Source organism: Dama dama, chromosome 19 (genome assembly GCF_033118175.1).
Source record: "Dama dama isolate Ldn47 chromosome 19, ASM3311817v1, whole genome shotgun sequence".
NCBI classification, from domain to species: Eukaryota; Metazoa; Chordata; class Mammalia; order Artiodactyla; family Cervidae; genus Dama; species Dama dama.
This window is the reverse complement of record NC_083699.1, coordinates 85,048,912-85,074,661: the sequence shown is the minus strand read 5'-3', so window position 1 is coordinate 85,074,661 and position 25,750 is coordinate 85,048,912. Positions and strand designations below refer to the sequence as shown.

The 25,750-nt window shown below is 38.5% G+C and overlaps 1 protein-coding gene and 1 pseudogene across 2 annotated transcripts in view; one reads left to right on the top strand and one right to left on the bottom strand.

Annotated features, from left to right (window-relative positions):
* Positions 1–25,750, top strand: part of STAG1 (STAG1 cohesin complex component) — a 504,547-nt gene that overhangs the window by 113,266 nt on the left and 365,531 nt on the right. The window contains exon 2 of one of the 2 annotated variants that reach the window (XM_061167655.1): positions 23,785–23,896. In XM_061167655.1, the coding sequence (XP_061023638.1) occupies positions 23,868–23,896 (29 nt within the window). In that variant the 5' untranslated portion in view covers positions 23,785–23,867. Of the gene's footprint in view, positions 1–23,784; positions 23,897–25,750 lie in introns of those variants that run through there. The other variant, XM_061167656.1, reaches the window with a different exon arrangement.
* Positions 71–4,192, bottom strand: LOC133074030 (prefoldin subunit 4-like; annotated as a pseudogene).

Here is a 25,750-nt window from a genome sequence, read left to right as displayed (position 1 = left end):
AGATTGTCTTCTTTTAAAATATAAAATAAATAACCAAGATGCGAAAATAGGCAAGCTTCCATTAAATAAATGAAAAAATTTTTAAAAGTTTTGCTTTCCATTTCATTTGAAGAAGGGAAATTACCATTTTAAACAATATTCAAGTTTATTAAACAAATTTAAAAAATTTTTATAATATGTTTAACTTTCATCAGCTTCAAGGCTTATGTTACTCTCAAATTTTGTATGTAACTGACAGAGGATGAGATGGTTGGATAGCATCACTGACTCAATGGACATGGGTTTGGGTAGACTCCGGGAGTTGCTGATGGACAGGGAGGCTTGGCGTGCTGCGGTTCATGGAGTCGGCAAAGAGTCGGACATGACTGAGCGACTAAACAGAACTGAACTTTCAAATCTGCTAACACCCACTGAATTGATTCCTCTCTGGACTCTAAGGCATCAGTTTCTTCTTGCAAATTTTTTTTTGGCTTCTTCTAACATTTCTTGTGTTTCTTCTTGAGAGTGACTAATGAAAACATTGCCAGTCTGATAAGGTATCATTAAGCAGTTGTCATCTGCAAGCATGATGTCCTCACAGGCATCTTCTAAATTTTGGAGTTGTTTCTTTTTTACTTCTATTTCCTGCTTCAGCTCTGTGATTCTACTTGTATTTTGTGCAGTTTGTTTATCTTTTGTTGATCTTCAAAAGTGACATTGACATCTTCTGCAGCTGCCTTCTTCTTTGGTGGCCACCATCTTGGCAAACAAGAGTTTTAAAGCTATGATTAGAACAGAAATAAGATGAAGGGATGGTAAAATGGTAAGTGAAAGATTGGTATACATCATTTTTATGTACCTTCTCCACCAAGGGAAATTTTTTTAGAGCTGTAGAGAGCCAAATGTATAGGTTTCTAAGACAAAGTTGGTTGTGTTTAATAAAATGAGACTTAATTAAAAATGGGGAATAGAGAATAAGAGTGCACCAGATTATTTACTTAAGTACTCATAAAATGAGATTCTCAAAATTTTTCAGATGTCCTGAAACCATCACTAGACTTCTTGTTTTTTGATCCCCAAACCTGGTGTTCATATGTAGTAAGTCGCTTCAGTGTGTCTGACTCTTTGCAGCTCAACGGACCATAGCCTGTCAGGCTGCTCTGTCCAGGCAAGAATACTGGAGTGGGTTGCCTTTGCCCTCCTCCAGGAGATTTTCCTGACTCAAGGATTGAACGCATATCTCTTAGGTCTCCTGCATTGGCATGCGGGTTCTTTACTACTAGTGCCACCTGGGAAGCCCCTAAGGAAAAAAAAACCTAGCAGTGGACTTTATTTTCTGAGCAAGAATATTAAATGCAGGAAGGTAAGTTGAGTGTTCTGCCTTTTAAAGTGGTATTGCTGTAAAACTAAAACTATAGTAGGTTTAATGCTTGGCTGCTCAGTCGTGTCTGACTCTTGCAACCCCATGGACTATAGCCCTCCAGGCTCCTCTGTCCATAGGGTTTCCCAGAGAAGAACACTGAAATGGGTTGCCATTACGTTCTCCAGGGGATCTTCCCCACCCAGGGATCGAATGCAGGTCTCCTACAATGCACGCGGATTCTTTAATAGCTGAACTACCAGGGAAGCCCCATACTGTGTTTATGTAAGTTTAAAGTATATATTAAAATGTTTGTCTGATTAAGGAAGACTACACGACAGCATTGTTTATAGTAGTCAGAAACTAGAGACAGGCTAAATTTAACCCAAGGAATGGGTTAAATATACTTATGACACATAAGTATTAACAAATGATGTAGAGTTTCCACAGTGCTTTTTCCAAGTAAAAAATGTAAATTGCATATAAACATGTAAAGCATTCCATATTTGTATTTCTTATTAAACTTGTGTAAGTTTGAATACTTACAGGAATCAGGCATTTTGTTTCTTCTCACTTTTTTCTTTTTCAAAATATTGTAGTTACTCATTTTAGTTCCTTTCTGTTTTGAGAATTATCTCAGTTATTTGAGATATTATTTGAGAATTAAATGAATTTCTGCAGAAGATGCTGGTTGGATTTAAAAGTTAAGTTGTAATTTGTGTATTACAGAATCCAGCTTGAACATCTGGAATTTCGTGGTTCACGTATTGCTGAAGCCTGGCTTGGAGAATTTTGAGTGTCACTTTACTAGCATGTGAGATGAGTGTAGTTGTGCGGTAGTTTGCACATTCTTTGGCATTGCCTTTCTTTGTGATTGGAATGAAAGCTGACCTTTTCCAGTCCTGTGGCCACTGCTGAGTTTTCCAAATTTGCAGACATATTGAGTGTAGCACTTTCACAACATCATCTTTTAGGATTGGAAAGAGCTCAACTGGAATTCCATCACCTCCACTAGCTTTGTTCATGGTGATGCTTCCTAAGGCCCACTTGACTTCACATTCTAGGATGTCTGGCTCTAGGTGAGTGATCACACCATCGTGATTATCTGGGTCATGAAGATCTTTTTTGTATAGTTCTTCTGTGTATTCTTACCACCTCTTCTTAATATCTTCTGCTTCTGTTAGGTCCCTACCATTTCTGTCCTTTATTGAGCCCATCTTTGCATGAAATGTTTCCTTAGTATCTCTAATTTTCTGTAGAGATCTCTCGTCTTTCCCATTCTATTTCTTTGCATTGGTTACTGAGAAGGACTTTCTTATCTCTCCTTGCTATTCTTTGGAAATCTGCATTCAACTGGGTGTATCTTTTCTTTTCTCCTTTGCTTTTTGCTTCTCTTCTTTTCACAGCTATTTGTAAGGCCTCCTCAGACAGCCATTTTGCTTTTTTTCATTTCTTTTTCTTTGGGATGGTCTTGCTCCCTGTCTCCTGTACAATGTCATGAACCTCTGTCCATAGTTCATCAGGCTCTCTTGTCTATCAGATCTAGTCCCTTAAATATATTTCTCACTTCCTCTGTATAATCATAATGGATTTGATTTAGGTCATACCTGAATGGTCTAGTGGTTTTCCCCACTTTCTTCAATTTGAGTCTGAATTTGGCAATAAGGAGTTCATGATCTGAGCCACAGTCAGCTCCCGGTCTTGTTTTTGCTGACTGTATAGAGCTTCTCCATCTTTGGCTGCAAAGAATATAATCAGTCTGATTTCAGCGTCGAGCATCTGGTGATGTCAATGTGTAGAGTCTTCTCTTGGGCTGTTGAAAGAGGGTGTTTGCTATGACCAGTGTGTAAAACTCTGTTAGTAAAACTTGGCAAAACTCTATTAGCCTTTGTCCTGCTTCATTCTGTACTCCCCAAGGCAAAATTTGCCTGTTACTCCAGGTGTTTCTTGACTTCCTAATTTTGCATACCATTCCCATATAATGAAATGGATATCTTTTTTGGGTGTTCATTCTAAAAGGTCTTGTAGGTCTTCATAGAACCGTTCAACTTTAGCTGCTTCAGTTCAGTTCAGTTCAGTTGCTCAGTCGTGTCTGACTCTTTGCAACCCCATGAATCGCAGCACGCCAGGCCTTCGTCCATCACCAACTCCCGGAGTTCACTAAAACTCATGTCCATCGAGTCGGTGATGCCATCCAGCCATTTAGCTGCTTAGTCATATATTAATAGTGTCTGGTTACTGAACTGTTTTCATAGGGATTGTGCTATTTTTGCATTCCTTCCAGCTATGTGTGAGTTTTCCAGTTGTTCTGACTTCTTACCAACACTTGAAATGGTCTTTTTAATTTTAGTCATGCTAATATGTATGTAGTAGTATCTCATTTCAATTCTAGTTTCCATTTCCCTAATGGGAAGATCACCTGGAGAAAGAAATGGCAACCCACTCCAGTATTCTTGCCTGGGAAATCCCATGAACAGAGGAGCCCGGCGAGTTAAAGGCCATGGGATCACAAAAGAGTTGATACAACTTAAGAGACTAAAACCACAAAACAATGGTAAAGAGCCTACCATGGCATATATGTCACCCTTTCATCTTCTTTGTTGAAGTTTCTGTTCAAATCCTTCACCTGTGGGGGGAAAAAAGGAACTGTTTTCTGTCTTACATTTGAGGTTTGAAAATTTTCTTCCTGTAAGTTCTTTTTCAATTATATGATTTGAAAGTTTTTTCTCTTAGTGTATGACTTTTTAAAATCTCTCAAATGTCTTTTATAGAGAAAAAAGATTAAGTCCAGTTAATCTCTTTTTTGTTTCTTTTTATGAATGATACTTTTGGTGTCACCATGTAAGAACTCATCACCTAACCGTAGATGACGTAGATTTTCTCATATTTGTTATATTCCATTTTGTGATTATAGCCGTCCTCGAAACTGCAAAATGGTATTGCATTGTGGTTTTGATGTGCATTTCTCTAATAAGTTGAGCCTCAACTCTTGATGTGCTTATTGGCCAATAATATATCTTCTTTGGAGAAGTGTCTGTTTGAGTCCTTTGACCATTTAAAAAATATATATATATTATTTATTTTTGGTTATGGTGGGTCTTTGTTGCTGCAGGCAGCTTTCTGTAGTTGTGGTGAGCTGAAACTCCTCTTTGTTGTGGCGCGTGGGCTCCTCATTATCCTGGCTTGTCTTGTTGTGGAGCGTGGGCTTCAGATTCGCGGGTGTAGTAGTTGCAGCTCACAGGCTCTCGAGCACAGACTCAGCAGCCGCGGTGCAGAGGCCTAGTTGCTCCAAGGCTTGTGGGGTCTCCAGGACCAGGGGCTGAACCGGGGTCCCCTGCGTTGGCAGGTGGACGGCCAACCACTGAGCCTCCAGAGAAGTTCTGACAATTTCTTCTTAACTGGTTTTTTTTTTTTTTTTTTTTTGGTCTTATTGGATGGTAAGAAATTACAGTGCCTGAACAGCATGAATTTGAATTATGTGAATCCACTTAAACATAAACTTTTTTCAATAAATGCATCCTGTAATACTAAACACAGTCTACAGTTGGTTGAATCTGTATCTGCATAACTGTGGATGTAGAGGGTCATCTGTGAAGTTATGTGTGATTTTTCAACTGTATGGGTGGTTGAACCTTGTAAGCTCTGTGTTGTTCAAGGGTCATCTTTGTATTCTGGATACTGGATTCTTATAGGATAAATGATTTGCAAATTCTTTTTACTATCCCTTGGTTGCCTTCTGACTCTGTTGATAAAGTCCTTTGATGCAGAAAAGTTTTTTTTATTTTGATGAAATCTGTCTTATTTTTTCTTTTGTTGCCTGTGCCTTTGGTGTCACAGCCAAGAAATCATTTCCAAATCTACTGTCATGATGCCTTTGCACTAGTTTTTCTTTAAGGAGTTTTATAATTTTTACACTTAGATGTTTGATCCATTTTCAGTTGATTTTTGTGTATGATGTAAGACCAGGGTTCAGTTTCTTTTTTTTTTTTTTTCTGTATGTGAATATCTATTTTTCCCAGCACCATTTTTTTTGAAAAGACAGTGTTTCCCTTATTTGCATGATCTTGGTTTGCTTGCCAGAATCCATTTGACCAAATACGTGAGGGTTTATTTCTGGAAGTGCTTTTCTTTTGGTTTCTATGTTTGTCTATATAGCTGTATCACAGTGTTTTGATTACTGTCACTTTGTGGTGAGTTTTGAACTCTAAAAGTGTGAGACTTCCAACTTTGGTCTCCCTTTCCAAGATCATTTTGGCTTTTAAAAGTCCTTTCCATGAGATTCCATAAGAATTTTGGATGAGATTTTCTGTATAAAAGGATTAAAATTTTGATAATTACAGTATTGAATCTGTAGATTGTTTTGAATACCCAGTGACATCCTTATAATATTGTCTTCCCATCTGTGAACAAATCTTCTACCTTGGTTAAATTTCTCTTTACAATGTTTCATTTATTCTAATGCAACTGTAAATGTAATTTTCTTCCCTTTCAATTTTTTTTAATGGTCACTGTACAAAAACAGTGTTTTGTGGTTGATTTCTTTTATCTTCTAACATTGTTAAACTTATTAGTTCTAAGAAAGAAACAATTCATTTTTGTATGTTATCTTCTACCTACAAGTTTTTTCCAACTTGTTCTGTCGCTCAGTTGTCTCCAACTCTTTGCAACCCCATGGGCTGCAGCCCACCAGGCTTCCCTATCATTCACTATCTCCAGGAGGTTGCTCAGACTCATGTCGATTGAGTCACTGATGCCATTTTCAACTAGCGTTTGGCTATTGTTGATTCTTTAAGATTTTCTATATATAAAGGATTATGTCATCTCTGAATAAAGATAGTTTCACTTCTTTTCCTACTTGGATGTGATATATGTCTCTTTCTTGCATAGTTGCTCTGCTTCAACATACACTAATTTGTTGAAAACCATGGTAAAATGGACATTGTTGACTTCTTGATTTTAGGGGGGATAGCTTTTATTTTAGTCGTTCAACAGAGTGTGAACTTAGTTACGTGTTTTTCGTAAAAGCCATTTATTAAGAAAGTTCCATTCAATTTCCTAGTTTTTTTAATGTTTTTATCATGAAGGAATGTTTTGGCTCTTCAGTGTCCCTTGAGATTTTGTCAAATGCTTTTTGTCTTAATTTGAGATGATTTTGTGGTTCTTTTTTACTTTTTAATAATGTATCTTATTACATTGATTTTCTAATGTTGAACAACTTTGGCATTCTTGGGTAAACCTCTCTTGCCCATGGTATATATTATGTTTAATATGTAGTTGTATGTTTGCTATTTGAAAATTTTTGCATTTATATTTATAGGAGAAATTGTTCTGCAGGTTTTATTTTGTAGGGGGGGTGCTGTCTTTGTCTTTTATACAGAAGAAATGCTGGCTTCATAGATTGAGTTAGGAAATCTTCCTTGTATATTTTTAGGAAGACTTTGAGAATGATCAGTGTTATTTCTTTAAATTGCTTGTAGAATTCACTAGTGTGACCATCTGATTCTGGACTTTTTTGTTGGGAGGTTTTGATAGCTGATTCTCTTTGAATGTTACAGGTTTGTTCTAACTTTTTACTTTTCCTTGAGCCATTTAATATAGATTATGCAGTTTATTGGCATACAATTTTTTCCTATTATCTTATAATCTTTTTTATTTCTGTAAGGTTTTTAATTCTAGAAATTTAAGAAAGGTGGAAATTTATAAATAAATAAATATATAAATTTAAAATTCCTTTAATCAGATCCTGTTAGGAAACACTTGCAGGCTCTATAGAAGTAATTCTCAAAGTATGGTTCCCCACCAGCAATGTTAGTATCACCTGGGCACAGTTAGAAATGCGGATTCTTGGAAATTCCCTGGAAGTCCAGTGGTTAGGACTCTGTGTTCTTACTGCCAAGGGCACAGGTTCAATCCCTGGTCAGGGAACAGATGCAGCAAACTACATGGCATGGCTGAAAAAAAAAAAAAGAAATGTAGATTCTTGAGCTATACCCCATACCTATTGAATCAGACCCTGGGGATGGGATCCAGCAGTTGTATTCCAACAAGACTTTCAGATAATTCTGATACACACCAAAGTTTGAAAAACCCCAGTGCAGAGCTTTCCTGAATGTTGCTGGTATTCCCTAAATGGAGACCTGATCCCCTCAGCCCTCAGGAGCAGAACCCCCTAGGAGTATTCAAAACCTCCAAGCCACAGTCTCCAGCATCAGTGGCCTATCCAGGGTTGGGTCTTACTGGTCCCAACTTGTCCTCAGAGGCAGACAGAGAATGAGCATCATATCAGCGTGTCCTGTCCCTCAGATGTTCTACCATCTGCTTGTTTGCTTCAGTCGTCTGAACAAAGGCCATGTAGCTGTGGCAGGAGCTCGTATCTCTTCACCCAGGGCAGCTGCACAGGGCTTAGGAGCCAGGTGGCATGGGGCTCAGACCAGGATGGCAGGGTGGGGCTCCTGTAGGCTCAATGACAGGTAGAGGTCCTGACATTGAGTCTTCATGTAGGTTGAATTCCTGGCTGAATTCAGTTCAGTTGAACCCTAAGTTCCATTTAGGGTTCTACACGCTGGCTGCATGATGACAACTTTGTTAATGCACACACTTTCATGAAGTTAGAACTTCATTAATTTGAAATACTTGATATGAAAGTGTTCCATTAGAGGGAATTCTCTGGTGGTCCAGTGGTTAGAGTCCCACATTCCCACTGCCAGGGCCATGGGTTTGGTCCCTGGTGAGGGAACTGCAGGTGTCGGAGAGGTTGGAGGCGTGGATCAGCAGTGGCTTGCTGCAGGAACCTGCTTCTTTTCCTGCTTTAATTGACGAGTGTGGTTATTTGCATCTTCTCTCTTTTGTACTTACTGAGTCTGAAAGTTTGTCAGTAATGTCAATACGTTAAAAAAAGTCAAATTTTAGCCTTATAAATTCTATTATTTCTCTACTCTTGTTTATTTCTTCTTTTATGTTTATTGTTTCATAACTTTTGCTGCCGTTAGGTTTAATTTGGGCTTCCCAGGTGACGCTGGAACCTGCCAGTGCAGGTGGCATGAGAGGTGCAGGTTGGTCCCTGAGTCAGGAAGATCCTCTGGAGCGGGGCATGGCAACCCACTCCCGTATTCTTGCCTGTAAAATCTCATGGACAGAGGAGCCTGGCAGACTACAGTCCATTGGGTCGCAAAGAGTCAGACATGACTGCAGCGACATAGCACGCACGTAGGTTTAATTTGCTCCTCATTAAGGTAGACTCATTGGAAAAGACCCTGATTCTGGAAGGGATTGGGGGCAGTAGGAGAAGGGGACAAGAGAGGATGAGATGGCTGGATGGCATCACCGACTCAGTGGACATGGGTTTGAGTAAACTCCGGGAGTTGGTGATGGACAGGGAGGCTTGGTGTGCTGCTCTTCATGGGGTCACAGAGTTGGACACGACTGAGCGACTGAACGGAACTGAACTGAACTAAACTGAAGGTAGAAAGTTAGGTTATTGAATTGATGCACTTTTTTTTAAACGTGGGCGTTTACAGTTATATTTCCCTCTGAGCACTCCTTTTGGTGTGTCTCATAAATTTTGACATACAGTGTCTTTGTTTTCACTAGCCTCATAGTATTCTAATTTGTCATTTCTTCTTTAACTCAGTAATTTAAGAGTATGCTGTTTAGTTTCCACATATTTGCAGATTTTCCAGTTTCTCTTCTGTTACTGATTTCTACTTCCTTTTCTTTCTGCTCTAAGAATACAGTTTGTATGATTTCAAGCTTTTAAAAGTTGCTGGGACTTTTTTGTGGCTTAATCAGCTATGCTGTAGAATGTTGTATGTGAACTTGAGAAAAAGGTGTATTCTCTTTTTGGGTGGAGTGTTCCTTACACGTCTATTAGGTCTGTTTGATTTATGGTATCTGTTGTTCAAGTCCTCTATTTCCTTTTTAATCTTATGTCTGGATCTTGGTTTTTTTATTTTGAAAGTGGTGTATTGAAGTCACCAACTATGGCTACAGTCGTCCATGGGGTTGCAAAGAGTCCGACACGACTGAGTGACTGAGCATGCATGCTTGATAAGTAAAGACTTTTGACACTTTGCTTTGTTTTTCTTTCCTGCTTGTCTTATATCTTCATTTTTCTTTAACTTTTTATTGGGCTGTAGCTGATTAACAAACAATAGTGTGATATTTTCAGGTGAACAGCAAAGGGACTTAGCCATACATATACATGTTTCTGTTCTCCCCCAAACCCTCCTCCCATCCAAGCTGGCACATAACATTAAGTAGAGTTCCATGTGCTATACAGTAGGTCCTTGTCAGTTATGCATTTTAAATATAGCAGTGTGTACATGTCCATCCCAAACTCTGTAATTATCCCTTTCTCCCATCTCCACCCTGGCAATGAGAAATTTGTTCTCTAAGTCTGTGAGTATCTGTTTTGTAAGTTAGTTCACCTGTATCATTTCTTTTTGGATTCCATATATAAGGGATGTTATATAATATTTCTGTGTGACTTCGTTCACTCAGTATGACACTTTGTAGGTCCATCCATGTTGCAAGTGGCGTTATTTCGTTCTTTTTAATGGCTTAGTAATACTACATTGTGTGTATATATATATATTATATATATATATGGTGTGTGTGTATATATATATGTATATATATGTACATATATATATACACACACCACATTTTCTTTATCCATTCCTCAGCCAGTGGACATTTAGGTTGCCTCTATGTCTTGGCTGGTTTGGCTGGTTCAAAATGGGTCAGGGAGTACCTCAAGGCTGTATGTTGTCACCCTGCTTTTTTAACTTACATGCAGAATAATCATGTGAAATTCAGGGCTAGAGGAATCACAAGCCGGAATCAACATTGCCAGGAAAAATACCAACAATCTTAGATATGCAGATGATACTATTCTAATGGCAGAAAGCAGAGAAGAACTAAAGGGCCTTTTGATGAGGGTGAAAAAAGAGAGTGAAAAACCTGGCTTAAAGCTCAGCATGCAAAAGACTAAGATCAGATCTGGTTTCCTCAGTGTGTATGCCCAGAAGTGGGATTGCTGGGTCATATGGCAGTTCTGTTCATCGCAGCACTGTTTATAATAGCCAGGACATGGAAGCAACCTAGATGCCCATCAGCAGATGAATGGATTAGGAAGCTGTGGTACATATACACCATGGAATATTACTCAGCCATTAAAAAGAATTCATTTGAACCAGTCCTAATGAGATGGATGAAGCTGGAGCCCATTATACAGAGTGAAGTAAGCCAGAAAGATAAAGAACATTACAGCATACTAACACATGTATATGGAATTTAGAAAGGTGATAACGATAACCCTATATGCAAAACAGAAAAAGAGGCACAGAAATACAGAACAGACTTTTGAACTTTGTGGGAGAATGTGAGGGTGGGATATTTCAAAAGAACAGCATGTATACTATCTATGGTGAAACAGATCACCAGCCCAGGTGGGATGCATGAGACAAGTGCTCGGGCCTGGTGCACTGGGAAGACCCAGAGGAATCGGGTGGAGAGGGAGGTGGGAGGGGGGGATCGGGATTGGGAATACATGTAACTCTATGGCTGATTCATATCAATGTATGACAAAACCCACTGGAAAAAAAATAATGATAATAAAAAAAAAAAAAAAAAAGACTAAGATCACGGCATCTGATCCCATCACTTCATTGCAAATAGGTGGAGAAACAAGTGCAAACAGTACATTTTCCACTGGGCTCCAAAATCACTGTGGACAGTGACTGCAGCCACGAAATTAAAAAGCTCTTACTCCTTATAGAGAAAGCTATGACAAACCTAGACAGTGCATTAAAAAGCAGAGATACCACTTTGCTGACAAAGGTCCGTATAGTCAAAGCTGTGGTTTTTCCAGTTCAGTTCAGTTGCTCAGTCGTGTCCACCTCTTTGCAGCCCCATGGACTGCAGCATGCCAGGCCACCCTGTCCATCACCAACTCCCGGAATTTACTCAGACTCATGTCCATCGAGTCAGTGATGCCATCCAACCATCTCATCCTGTGTTTTCCCCTTCTCCTCCTGCCTTCAATCGTTCCCAGCATCAGGGTCTTTTCCAATGAGTCAGTTCTTCACATCAGGTGGCCAAAGTATTAGAGTTTCAGCCTCAGCACCAGTCCTTCCAATGAATATTCAGGACTGATTTCTTTTAGAATGGACTGGTTGGATCTCCTTGCAGTCCAAATGACTCTCAAGAGTCTTCTCCAACACCATAGTTCAAAATCATCAACTCTTCGGCACTCAGCTTTCTTTATAGTCTAACTCTCGCAAACGTAATGACTATTGGAAAAACCATAGCTTTGACTCGACGGACCTTTGTTGGCAAAGTAATTTCTCTGCTTTTTAATATGTTGTCTAGGTTGGTCATAACTTACTTTCCAAGGAGCAAGCATCTTTTAATTCATGGCTGCATTTACCATCTGCAGTGATTTTGGAGCCCCCCCGGCCAAAAAAAAAAACCTAGACAGCATATTGAAAAGCAGAGACATCACTTTGCTGACAAAGGCCTGTATGGTCAAAGCTGTGGTTTTTCCAGTAGTCATGTATTAATGTGAAAGTTGGACCATAAAGAGGGCTGAATGCTGAGGAATTGATGGTTTAGAATTATGGGACTGTAAAAGACTCTTGAGAGTCTTTTGGGCAGCAAGGAGTGCAAACCAATCTATCCTATAGGAAATCAAACCCAAATATTCATCGAAAGGACTGATGCTGAAGCTGTTGTTCCAATACTTTGGCCACGTGATGCAAAGAGCCAACTCATGGAAAAGACCCTGATGCTGGGAAAGATTGAGGACAGAAGAAGGGGGTGCTACAGAGAATGAGATGTTGCGTGGCATCATCGACTCAGTGGACATGAGTTTGAACAAACTCCTGGAGATAGTGGAGGACAGGGAAGCCAGGCATGCTGCAGTCCATGGGGTCACAAAGTTAGACACAACTTAGCAACTGAACAACAGTGTTTCGGCTATTGTAAACACTACTGCAGTGACCTTCTTTGTTGCTTAATTTCTCCATCACTGCCTTCCTTTGTGTTTGATCTTCTAGTGTACCTTTTTCATTTTAAAAAATTTCACTTTCAATTACACTGGTGATCATGATATGTTATATCAGTTTAGTTCGAAACGGTAGTAACTTGACTTTTTATTTATACGTTTGGGTATACTTCAAATATATTGCAGGTTTGGTTCTAGAGCACCACAGTAAAGCAAATAGCACAATAAAGTTACGTGAGTCACTTTGAGTTTTTCAGTTTTCCAGTTATGTTTGGTCTAAACTATAGCTTGTTAAGTATTCAGTGTTACTATGTCTTAAATGATGTACATACCTTTATTTACATATATAAAAACACTTTATTGCGAAGGCATGCTAGCCATCATCTGAGCCTTCAGCTATTTGTAGTCTTTTTGCTGAAAGAGGGTCATGCCTCAGTGTTGATTGCTGCTGAATGATTAGGGTGGTTATTTCCAAAGGATAGAGTGATGGTGGCAGTTTCTTAAAATAAGGCAACAGTGAAGTTTGCCACATTGGTGGACTCTTCCATTCATGAATGATTTCCCTATAGCATGCAGTGCTGTTTGATAGTATTTTACCCACAATAGAACTTTTTAAAAAAATTTGAGTGAGCCCTCCCAAACTTGCCACTGCTTTATCACTTAGGTTTTCATAATATTCTAAACTCTTTATTGTCATTTCAGCATCTGCTCAGCATCTTCAGCAGTTACAGGTTTCATCTCAAGAAAGTACTTTGTTTGCTCATACACAAGAAGCATCTCCTTTGTTAGTGTATATCATGAGATTTGTGGCAATGCAGTCACATATTCAGACTCCACTTCTAATTTTAGTTCATTGCTATTTCACTCACTACACCAGCAGTTCTTTCCCACACTAAAGACTTGAATCCCTCAAAGTCATCTGTGAGTGTTGAAAACAACTGTTTGCAAACTCTTGTTGATATTTTGACCTTTTCAATGAATCATGAACATCACTAATGGTATCTAGTAAATACCATTTTGAATGAATGAATCTTCCTGAATCTTTTCCTGGTTTTCATCTGACCTCATCCAGATTCATCAGAGAAATCACTGTCTATGGCAGCTACAATCTTATAATAGGTATTTCTTAACTAATAAAACTTAAAAAGTGAAATAACTCCTTGTGGGCTGCAGGATGGATTCTGTGTCAGGAGATGTGAAAATGGCATATGTCTCACTGTGCATCTTTAGCAGAGCTCTTCGGTGATCAGGTGCATTGTCAATGAGTAGTAAGTAATATTTGAATCTTTTTTTTTCTCTGAGCAGTAGATCTCAAGAGTAGGCTTAAAGCATTTACTAAACAGTGTTCCAAACTTGATGTACTGTCAACCAGACTTTGTTTTTCCATTTCTATAACACAGGCAGAATAGATAACAGTGTAATTCTTAAGGGCCCTGCGATTTTTGGAATAGTAAATGAACACTGGCTTCAATTTAAAGTCACTAGTTGCATTAGACCCTGTCAGGAAAGTGTGCTTGTTTTTTTGAAACTTTGAAGCCAGGCACTGACTTCTCCTTATACCTGTGAAAGTTCTCAATGGCATCTTCTTCTGGTGTAATACTATTTTGTCTACATTGAGAAACTTTTGTTTAGTTTTCTTGTTCAGTCACTCAGTTATGGCCGAGTCTTTGCAATTCCATGGACTGCAGGACACCAGGGTTCCCTGTCCTTCACCATCTCCTGGAGTTTGCTCAAACTCATGTCCATTGTATTCCAGCCATCTCATCCTCTGTCGTCCCCTTCTCCTCCTGCCTTCAGTATTTCGCAGCATCAGGGTCTTTTTCAATGAGTCTGCTCTTCCCTTAAGGTGGCCAAGGTACTGGAGCATCAGCTTCAGCATCAGTCCCTCTAGTGAATATTCAGGTTCGATTTCCCTTAGGATTGACTGGTTGGATCTCCTTGCTGTTCAAGGGACTCTCAAGAGTCTTCTTCAGCACCACAGTTCAAAAGTATCAATTCTTTGGTGCACAGCCTTCTTTATGGTCTAGCTTTCATATCCATACATGACTACTGGAAAAACTGTAGATTTGGCTAGATGTGCCTTTGTCGACAGAGTGATGTCTCTGCTTTTTAATGTATTGTCTAGGTTTGTCATAGCTTTTCTTCCAAGGAGCAGGCCTCTTTTAATTTCATGGCTGCAGTCACTACTGCAGTGATTTTGGAGCCCAGGAAAGTAAAGCCTGTCACTGTTTCCATTGTTTCCCCATCTATTTGCAATGAAGTGATGGGACCAGATGCCATGATCTTTGTTTTTTGAATGTTGAGTTTTAAGTCAGTTTTATCACTCTTCCTTTTCACCCTCATCAAGAGGCTATTTAGTTCCTCTTTGCTCTGTGCTATAAGGGTAGTGTCAGCTGCATATCTGAGTTTATTGATATTTCTCCTGGCAATCTTGATTCCAGCTTGTGCATCATCCAGCCTGGCATTTCGCATAATGTACTTTGCATTAAGTTAAATAAGCAGGGTGACAGTAGGCAACCTTGACATACTCCTTTCCCAATTTGGAACCAGTCCATTGTTTTGTCTGGTTCTGACTGTTGCTTCTTGACCTGCATACAGATTTTTCAGGAGGCAGGTGGTCTGGTATTCCCATCTCTTTCAGAATTTTCCACAATTTGTTGTGATCCACACAGTCAAAGGCTTTGGTGTAGTCAGTGAAGCACAAGTAGATGTTTTTTCTGGAAATCTCTTGCTTTTTCTATGATGCAATGGATGTTTGCAATTCCATCTCTGGTTCCTCTGCCTTTTCTAAATCCTGCTTATACATCCAGGAGCTCTTTGTTCGAATACTGTTGAAGCCTAGTTTGAAGGATTTTGAGCATTAATTTGCTAGCATGTGAAAAGAATGCAGTTGTTTGGTAGTATGAACATTCTTTCGCATTGCCTTCTTTTGGGTTTGGAATGAAAACTGTCCTTTTCAAGTCCTGTGGCCACTGCTGAGTTTTCCAGATTTGCTGGGATATTAAGTGCAGCACTTTGACAGCATAATCTTTTAGGATTTGCAGTAGCTCTTCTTGAATTCTATCACCCTCATTAGCTTTTTTTTCATAGTAATGCTTCCTAAGGCCCAGTTGACTTCACATTGCAGAATGTCGGGCTGCAGGTGAGTGAGTGATCACACCATTGTGGTTATCTGGATCATTAAGAACCTTTTTTTTGTATAGTTCTTCTGTGTATTCTTGCCACCATCTTCTTAATATCTTCTGTGTCTGTTACATCTATACTGTTTCTTTCCTTTATTGTGCCTGTCTTTGCATGAAATATTCCCTTGGTATCTCTAATTTTCTTGAAGAGATCTTTAGTCTTTCCTATATTGTTTTCCTGTATTTCTTTGCATTGATCACTTAGGAAGGCTTTCTTATGTTTCGTTGCTGTTCTTTGGAATTCTGTATTCTGATGGATATATCTTTCCTTTTCTCCTTTGCCTTTTGTTGCTCTTCTCAGCTATTTGTAAGGCCTCCTCAGACAACCATTTTGCCTTTTTGCATTTCTTTTTCTTGGGGATGATTTTGATCACTACCTCCTGTAGAATGTTTGATCCTCCATCCATAGTTCTTCAGGCACTCTGTTTATTAGCTGCTGAACAACCATTGACAGGAGAATGTTAGACACCCCCTCCCCCCCCCCCCCCCCGAAAAGATACCCCATGTACAAGGGCAAAGGACGCCACATCAAGATGGTAGGAGGGTGCAGTCACATTTAAAATCAAACCTCATGCCATCCAGAGACTCTTGGAGGGTGCAAACAAAACCCAGTGTGCCCCAGGGCCAAGGAAAGGAGCCGTGATTTCCACAAGAGGCTGAGCCAGACTTGCCTTTCTGTGTTTGAATGTCTTTTGCGGAGGCATGCGTCAGAAGTGGCAATCTGCTGGGATAATTCTGGGAGGTGCGGCAAGTGGCATAAGTCCTCTTGGAGGAGATCGCCATTATCCCCACTACAGAGCCACAGAGCAGGTGACCCAGAAACTGGAGAACAATTATACCAAAGAAGTTCTTGCACTGTTGTGAATGTTCTAGGCCCCACAACAGATTTCTCCACCTGGGGATCTGGCAGAGGGACTGAGAACCGCCAGGGAGTTGGACTTTGAAATCCAGTTTATTGTAAATACCTTAATTGTTTTAACTAGATCTTCTAGTTAATTTGGTGCAACTTCTGCATCAGCATTTGCTGCTTTACCTTGCACTTTTATGTTAAGGAGACAGCTTCTTTCCTTAAGTGTCATGTACCAACCTCTGCTAGCTTCAGACTTTTTTATTGCAGCTTCTTCAATTCTCTTAGCCTTTATAGGGCCTTTTTAAAACTAGTCTTGGCTTAAGAGAAAATTGTAACTGATTTGATCTTTTATTGAGATCACTAAGACTTTCTATCACCAGTAGGCTGTTTTGTTTCCTTATCATTCTTGTGTTTTTTAGGATAGCATTTTCAATTTTCTTCAAGAACCTTTTCTTTGAATTCACAATTTGACTGACTGCTTTGTGCAAGAGACCTTGCTTTTGATCACTCTGAGCTTTCAACATTCCTTCTTTGTTAAGCTTAATCACAACTAGGTTTTGATTGAAAGTGAGAGACATACAATTCTTCCTTTGAGTTGAACACATAGTGGCTCTTGTAGGTTTATTAATTGGCCTAATTTCAGTATTATTACATATCAAGGAATAGGTCCACAGAGAGGGGGAGAGAGAGAGGAACGGCTGTTCAGTGGAACAGTCATAATATAGACAATATTCATTGACTATGTTCTTTGGCTTATGTGGGTGTCATTCACAGCACCTGAAAACAGTTATGAAAATGACCTTGGTGATCACAGATCACCATAACACATCATGATAATAATCAAAAGTTTGAAGTATTGATAGAGTTACCAAAATGTGACACAATAGACATAGCAACTGCTATTGGAAGAATAGCAGTGATAGACTCTCAGGGTTTCCACAAAACCTTAAATTAGTAAAAAAAAAAAAAAAAAAGCAGTATCTTCAAAGTGCAATAAAATGAGGTATACCTATAATAACTTGTAAAATCTTGCTTCTGTCCCCATCCCACACTTATATTATTGTTATATCTTTTCATTAAAAAAATTAGATCTTCCGTAATCTTGGAAGAATTTATATTGTTAAAATGTCCATACATTTTGGACAAAGCAGTCTACAGATTTAATGTAACTTGTATCAAAATATCCATGGCAGTTTTCATAAAGCTAGAAAAAGTTGTCCTAAAATGTATATGGAACTGCAGAAGACCCAGAATTGCTGAAGCAATCCTGAGGAAAAAGAACAAAGCATAGCTCTTTCAAAATTCAGACTCTACTACAAAGCTGTAATATCTTACCTATTACGGAAAATAATCTGGTAAAATGGTATAATTGAGTCACTTTGCTGTATACCTGAAACAAACATGGTATTGTAAATCAATTATACTTCAGTTGGAAAGTCAACTGTATCTACATTGTGTATTAACATAGATGTATAAATACTATTTTATTATTTTTCTTTTAAATCATAAAGGAAACAAATATGGGAATTACAAACCAAAAACAAATGATGTTGGCTTCTGTATTTGCCTTTTAGTTCATTTTTCCAGTGTTTTCTGTTTTTTTATGTGTGGCTTCAAGTTACTGTTTATTGTTCTTTCATTTCTGCATAAGGGACTTCCTTTATTATTTCTTGTAAGGCATTGCAGGTCTAGCAACAAGCTTCTTCAGTTTTTATTTTTCTAGGAATGTCTTAATTTCTCTGTCATCCTCGAGTGATAGTTTTCTGGGTATAGAATTATTGTTTTGACAGTTTTCTTTTAGCATTTTAGATATGTCATTCTAATGCTTTCTGGCTTCTGTACTTAATGAGAAATTGAATGTTAGTCTTATTGGATTTCTGTGGTTTCTGTGGATTACTTGTATGTGGTCAGCTTGTTTGTTTTTGTTCTTTGTTTAAGATTCTTTCATTAATCTGGCTTTTACAGTTTGACTGTACAATTGACTTCCGAATCAAGTAGGTTTGAACTGCACTTGTTCACTCTTAATTAAACAGATGTTTTTCAGTAAATACTAAAGTACGTCACAATCTGATTGGTTGAGCACTGATACAGAATCATGGATATGGCCAGCCAACTGCGAAATTATATATGAAGCTTTTGAATGTGCAGGAAGTCAGTTCCCCTAATCTTGTTGTTGTTCAAGAGCCAACTATGGTTTGTATCTGTGTGACTTTAAAAAGATTACTCTCTATTTACAGTTATTATAAAATGTTAGCAATATTCCTCATGTTTTTTAATACATGTTTAAACGTATCTTACACCCAGTAGTTTGTTTCTCTCACTCCCCCATCCCTATATTACCACCCTTCACCCTTTCCCACTGATAACTACTATTAATAGTTTATTCTCTATATCTCTTTGTGACTCTCTTTTGAATTTCTTCTTCCCGGAGTTCATTTATCTTACTAATTGTGTAGATTTATGTATTTAAAATAGGTTAAGTTTTTGCCATGTATCTTCAGATATTCTTTCTTGTCTGTCTTTGTTTATCTACTTCTGGAAGTCTCAGTTCAATATCTGAGCTTAGATGGAGATGATTTCTGTGAATTTTTTTTTTCTGGTAATGGGCCATCATTTCATATTTTTTGTATGCCTTTTGGATTTTTGATGTTATGAAAAACTGGACACTGTCAGTATGTCCAGTGTTGTAACATTGGACACTAGGTTCTTCTCTCCTCCTCATGGTTTACTGTTGTCTTTTCGAGGGCTACAGTCATCTCTTAGAATTTGCTTTGCTAACCTGTTTTTGCAAGGACTGTATTCTTTGTCATGTGTGGGTCCTAAAATTTTGTTGTCTTATTCAGTGGTGATCTTCCAGATTTCTTTTGCTAATGGAAACAAGTAATTTCTGGGTTTTTTTTGGCAGATTGTCTGTTAGCTGAGGTACTTCTTCAAAAATTAGGCAGGCTGCCTACAGCTTTGTCTTAGTATTCACCTTGTGCTTGCATGGAGAGCAGAGATCACCTAGAATTGAAAGCCTGTACTCCTTAGTTCTTCTCTAAGAATCCATCCAACCCTGAGCATTCATGTAGTACTCTCCATTTCCTTGCATATGTGATACCTCTTTAAAGTACTTACTCCCCAAATAGCTTTCTCCTCCCCCTTTTTTAATTTAAGGCTTTTTAGATTGTTTAATGCTTATGCAATCCACTCTCTTGTCCCAGACAGCTACTTGTATCACTGTGTGTTTAAATGCTTTTGAAAGATAATAGTTTCTCCAAGAAAAGAAAAAGGAAGCTCTTCCAAACACTCTACTGCAGTTTTAGAGAACAGGTCCATGGTGTTCTCTTGGGCACTAGCGAGCCACACCAGTAACTTGGTCTGCTGTCCTTGTGGGCTGTGGAGTTGGCATATGAGTAAGCAAAAATACTACTGTGGTCTCTTATCAAGTATAATAGACGTCTTTTAGGCACTCCTCTCTTTATCATAAACTTTTATTAGATTCCAGATGTTCGTAAGAGATGAGCTTTGTTGTTTTTTGGCCAAACTAAGAGTTGTTTCTGGCTTCCCTGGTGGTTCAATGGTAAAGAATCAACCTGCCAATATAGAGGATGTGGGTTTGATCCCTGGGTCAGGAAAATTCCCCTGGAGAAGGAAATGGCAAGCCACTCCAGTATTCTTGCTTGGGAAATCCCATGGACAGAGGAAGTGGGTGGTCTATAGTTCATGGGTTCCCCAAAAAGCTGGACTTCATTTAATAACTAAAAAACAACAAAAGTTCCTTTACTGGAGGGCCTAATTTTTGAGGTTTCCTAGTCCTCCATTTTCCATGACATCATTTCTTTCTTTTGTTTTTGAAAGATTGATAATTCAATTTTCATGATTTTTTCCACTTCACATTTCAAACAGTGCTTCTCTGTCTTTCAGCTTACATTGTTGGAGTTGGTGATGGACAGGGAAACCTGGCATGCTGCAGTCCATGGGGTCGTAACGAGTCAGATACAACTGAGTGACTGATCCCATGGACCCCAGCACTCCAGGCTTCCCTGTCCTTCACTATCTCCTGGGGTTTGCTCAGACTCATGTCTGTTGAGTCAGTGATGCCGTCCAACCATCATCCTCTATCGTCCCCTTCTTCTGCCTTCTCTCTTTCTCAGCATCAGGGTCTTTTCCAGTGAGTTGGCTTTGCATCACGTGGCCAAAGAATTGGAACTTCAGCTTCAGCATCAGTCCTTCCAATGAGTATTCAGGATTGATTTCTTTTAGAATGGACCTATTTAACCAGCTTACATAGTTTCTACCAAGAAATCTGATCATAATTTTTTGTTTTTTCACTGTATGTGAGGAATTATGTTTCTTTTGTTTGCTTTCAAATTTTCTTCATATTTACCAATATTTATATTTTAGAATATTCGTGGGAATTCTCTGATCTTTCTTATGTGTTTTAAAATTTCACATTACTTTTGGAAAGCTCTTTGCTACCTCTTCAGATGTTTGTTTTTGCCTTGATGTTTCTCTCTCCTTCTGAATTCTAGTTGTGTGTTATTCTGTTAGGTATTGTGTCATGGCCTGTCTTGGATGCCCTGTTTTGTCTCACTCTGCTACTTTGTTTTTGTTTAATAAACTTTAGTTTTAAGATAAGTTTTAGGTTCACAGCAGAATTGAATAGAAGTTAGAGAGATCCCCCATAACTCTTGTTCCCACATACATATAACCTTTTCCACTATTAACATCCCACATCACAGTGATCCATCTGTTACAATCAGTGAACCTATGTTGACATGTCATTATCACCCAGTGTTTGTAGTTTACATTAGGGTTCCCTCTTTGTGTTATATATTCTATGGGTCTTGTTTTAAATGTTCAGTTTAGATGTACCCATGATTCTAGTATCATACAAAATAGCTTCTGTGCCCTAAAAATCTTTTGGTCTTACTTGTTCATCTTCCCTATCCAATAATGTTTGGCCATCCCTGATATTATTACTGTCCTCATAGTTTTACCTTTTCCAGAATGCTATGTCATTCAAATCATATAGGGTGTAGCTGTTTCACATTGGCTTCTTTTAGTTAGTAATAGGTATTTGAGCTTCCTCCATGTCCTCTCCTGGTTAGATAGCTCATTACTTTTAAGTGTTAAGTAATATTCAGTGTTTTCTGTGTACCACAGTTTATTTGTTCATTCACCTCTTAAATTACACCTTTCTTCTGTTTTGGCAGTTTTAAATAAAACTATTGTAAATACCTTTGTGCTGGCCTTTATGTAGACATAAATTTTTAGTTTATTTGGGTAAATACAAAGGAGTGTGATTATTGGTAGTACTGGTAGTTGGTAGTACTATTGATTGTAGTCTGTGTATTCTGGCATACTCATTTTTTTCTAAAGTAGTTTTCAGAGGACCTAAATAGACATTTTTCTGAAGAATATACACAGATAACCAAAATCTACATGAACAGGTACTCAACATCACTAATCTTCAGGGAAATGAAAATCAGAGCCATAATGATGTATCCCTTCACATCTATGTCAGGATGTCTTTGCTCAAAAAGCTAAGAGAGATATTCTGGTTGAGGATACAGACAGAACAGAAGCCTTGTTCACTGTTGGTGGAAATGTAATTTGGTACAATCTTTAGAAAACAAATAATTAAAAATAAGACTGTTGTATTATATATTATATGTAATATTATATAGCAATCCCACTTCTCAGTATATATCCATGATAAATGAAATCATTATCCCAAACACATAGGTGTGTTTATCCCACGCGTACAGCAGCATTTCAATTTGCCTTGATTCATGGGTCTAACGTTCCAAGTTCCTATGCAATACTGCTCTTTATAGCATCGAACCTTGCTTCTATCCCCAGTCCCATCCACAGCTGGGTGTTGTTTTTGCTTTGGCTCTATCCCTTTATTCTTTCTGGAGTTATTTCTGCACTTATCTCCAGTATCATATTGGGCACCTACCGACCTGGGGAGTTCATCTTTCAGTGTCCTATCTTTTTGCCTTTTTGTACTGTTCTTGGGGTTCTTAAGGCAAGAATACTGAAGTGGTTTGCCATTCCCTTCTCCAGTGGACCACATTCTGTCAGACCTCTCCACCATCGTCTGTCTTGGGTGGCCCCACACCGCATGGCTTAGTTTCATTGAGTTAGACAAGGCTGTGGTCCATGTGATCAGATTGGCTGGTTGTCTGATTCTGGTCTCAGTCTGTCTTCCCTCTGATGCCTTCTCTCAGTGCCTGCTGTCTTACTTGGGTTTCTCTTACCTTGGATGTGGGGAATCTCTTCATGGCTGTTCCAGCAAAGTGCATCTGCTGCTCCTTACCTTGGAAGTGGGGTAGCTCCTCTCGGCCGCCGCCCCTGACATCAGACATGAGCTAGCTCCTCTCGGCTGCGCGTATTAAAAAGCAGAGACATTACTTTGTCCGCAAAGGTCCGTCTAGTCAAGGCTATGGTTTTTCCAGTGGTCATGTGTGGATGTGAGAGTTGGACTATAAAGAAAGCTGAGCGCCGAAGAACTGATGCTTTTGAACAGTCCTGGGTGTTCATTGGAAGGACTGATGCTGAAGCTGAAACTCCAGTACTTTGGCCACTTGATGCGAAGAGCTGACTCATTGGAAAAGACCCTGATGCTGGGAGGGATTGGGGGCAGGAGGAGAAGGGGACAACAGAGGATGAGATGGCTGGATGGCATCACTGACTCAATGGACATGGGTTTGGGTGGACTCTGGGAGTTTGTGATGAACAGGGAGGCCTGGCGTGCTGTGGTTTATGGGGTTGCAAAGATGTGAACACGACTGAGCAACTGAACTGAACTACAGCAGCATTATTTACCAAAACCAAAATACGGAAACAGCTTTATGTGTCCATGGACTTAACGGATAGAGCAAACCTTGTTGTCTCTGGGTACACACAGTGGAATATTACTCAGTCTTCAAAAAAAATAACAAAACTGATCATTAGACAACTTGGATTAACCTGGAGGGCATTATACTAATGAAATTAGCATTAGAGAAAGGCAAATATCACATGAAATCACTTATATGTGATATCTATAGAGCGGGAAGATTCATGGAAAAAGTAGTTGCCAAGGGCAAAGTGGTAGAAATAGGGAGCGATTGGTGAAAGGGTACAAACTTTGTTCTAAATGAATAGGGCCTGAAGGTCTAATATATAATAAGGTGACTGTAGTTGATAACACTTTCTTGTATAATTGAAATTTGCTAAGAGAGTAGAATTTATTAAATGTTTGGGGCAAACAAAGAGAAAATATGTGAGATGGTGGATATATTAATTAACTCAATGAGGGAAGCCCTTCACTGTGTGTCCATATATCAAATTATCTTGCTGTAACTGTCTTAGAGTTTGTCAACTATACATTAGTAAACTGGAAAAATAATTTCTTTCTTTCTTTTTTAATTAACAGGATTACCTTTGAGGTTATTTTGAAAGTTTTGAGTTGTACAACACTTGATTCTTTTGCTGCATTGTGGACAGATCTTTGCAGCAATGATTACTTCAGAGTTACCAGTGTTACAGTAAGTATTACAGCTTTTTATTTTTTTAAATGCATGTAACACTTTTCTGTATCAAAATACTTTCATTACTGAGACATGAAATGTGTTCTTTGATAGTTGGGGAATATGCTTGAAGTAAAAGAACTATTAGAGGGTATAATTATTATATCCATCTATAGCCCTTGCATTGTAATGTCAGTATGTAATGTCCATGTTACTGAACAAAAAAGTTACTGTCTTATTTTAGTATTCAGCAGAAACGATGACTGTGGGCTGGTTTGACATGCCAACTTCTTTTGTAAATAAAGTGTTAATGAAAGAAAATCACACTGACTCCTTTGCAGAATTGTTTATGTGCTAGAGAAAAAATTAACCTGCAAACAGAAATATTTCATTTGGCTATTTATAGACAAGAGTTTGTAGACCTCTGTCCCATATCATCCTCTCACCCCATGACAGAACTTCTTTTCCCTGAGATTGAGATTGTAATTGATGAGTCCTTGGCATTTCTGGTGACATCTAATTAGATTTTGTTGGAGTTATAGGACACATCTAGAATTTGATTTCGATTCTATGCGAAATGAGATCATGTAATGGCAAATACGTTTCCCTTTATAGGTTTCATTAAGCTCCAATGTAGGAATCTGTATACTCTGATCGTGTACAATAATAGCAATTTAGATGTAATGAAAGTGACCAACAGTTTACATAATTATTTATATATTTTTATAGTTTTAGATCATTTATATGTGTTTTTTCTAAGAAACTGTAGTCTCCTTCCAGTTGGTCTCCTGTCCTTCCGTTTTTCCTCCAGAGTTTTAAGACAGAATGCTATCCAAATTACTTTACATGCTAAAAGCCATCAATACCTACCCTGCTTCATTTGTCTAAATATGAAAGTGTTAATTGCTCAGTTCTCTGTAACCCTCCAGGCTCCTCTGTCTAGGGGATTCTGCAGGCAAGAATAATGGAGTGGCCAGCCATTCCCTTCTCCAGGGGATCTTCCTGACCCAGGGATCAAACCCTAGTCTCTTGCATTGCAAGGAGATTCTTTACTGTATGAACCACCAGGCAAGCTTTGCTATTAATTCAACATTATTAATTATTGCCAATTTCCACCAAATGTTGTAGTAGAGCTATGCTGGGCTTTGAGGAGAATGAACAAGTGGAAAAGACTCACTCTGTCCTTGCTGCCATGAAGCTTATATAGATATATATTAATCAAATAGTCACAATCATATAGATTTAAACTGCCATTGGTTCTTTGAAGGTAAGCTAGAGGATTTATTAGAATTTTAATACATGCCTTGAAGTAGTCTACTTTTCTAAGGAAGAAGTGTAGGGAGGTAGAGGAATTGTGATAGGCGGAATCACATTGTGTTTGAGGGACTGAAATAAAGCTGTGATTTTTCTTTTTTTCAGGATTAAAGATGGAGAATGGCGTGAGATATGGCTTGCAAGTAGAGTAGGGCTATATTGTATAGGACCTGCTAAGTCTTAAATTAAGAATTTTGAGGTTGTTTTCCCCTGGAAGTAGAAGGAAATCATCATAGAGTTTTAATCACGAGAAAGATAGAATAAGACATATACTCTGAATAGCATTCTTAGCACACAGGATAGTGATTTGATTGGAAAAGGCAACAGGAGAAACGAGGAGTCTTATTCGGAGAAAGGTGTTGTGGTGTCGAGGCCAGAGATAATAACAACTTGAGCTAAAATGATTACAGTGGACACTGGAAAGAGTAAAACAGAATTTAGAGAGTTTTCAGGAAATTAAAAAGAATGACTTTATAAGGTTGAATCTGATTTTTGTATTCTCTTTATTCATGTCCAGTATTCATTTGCAGGCTTTTTGGTAGAGCAGTTTGGTTGAAG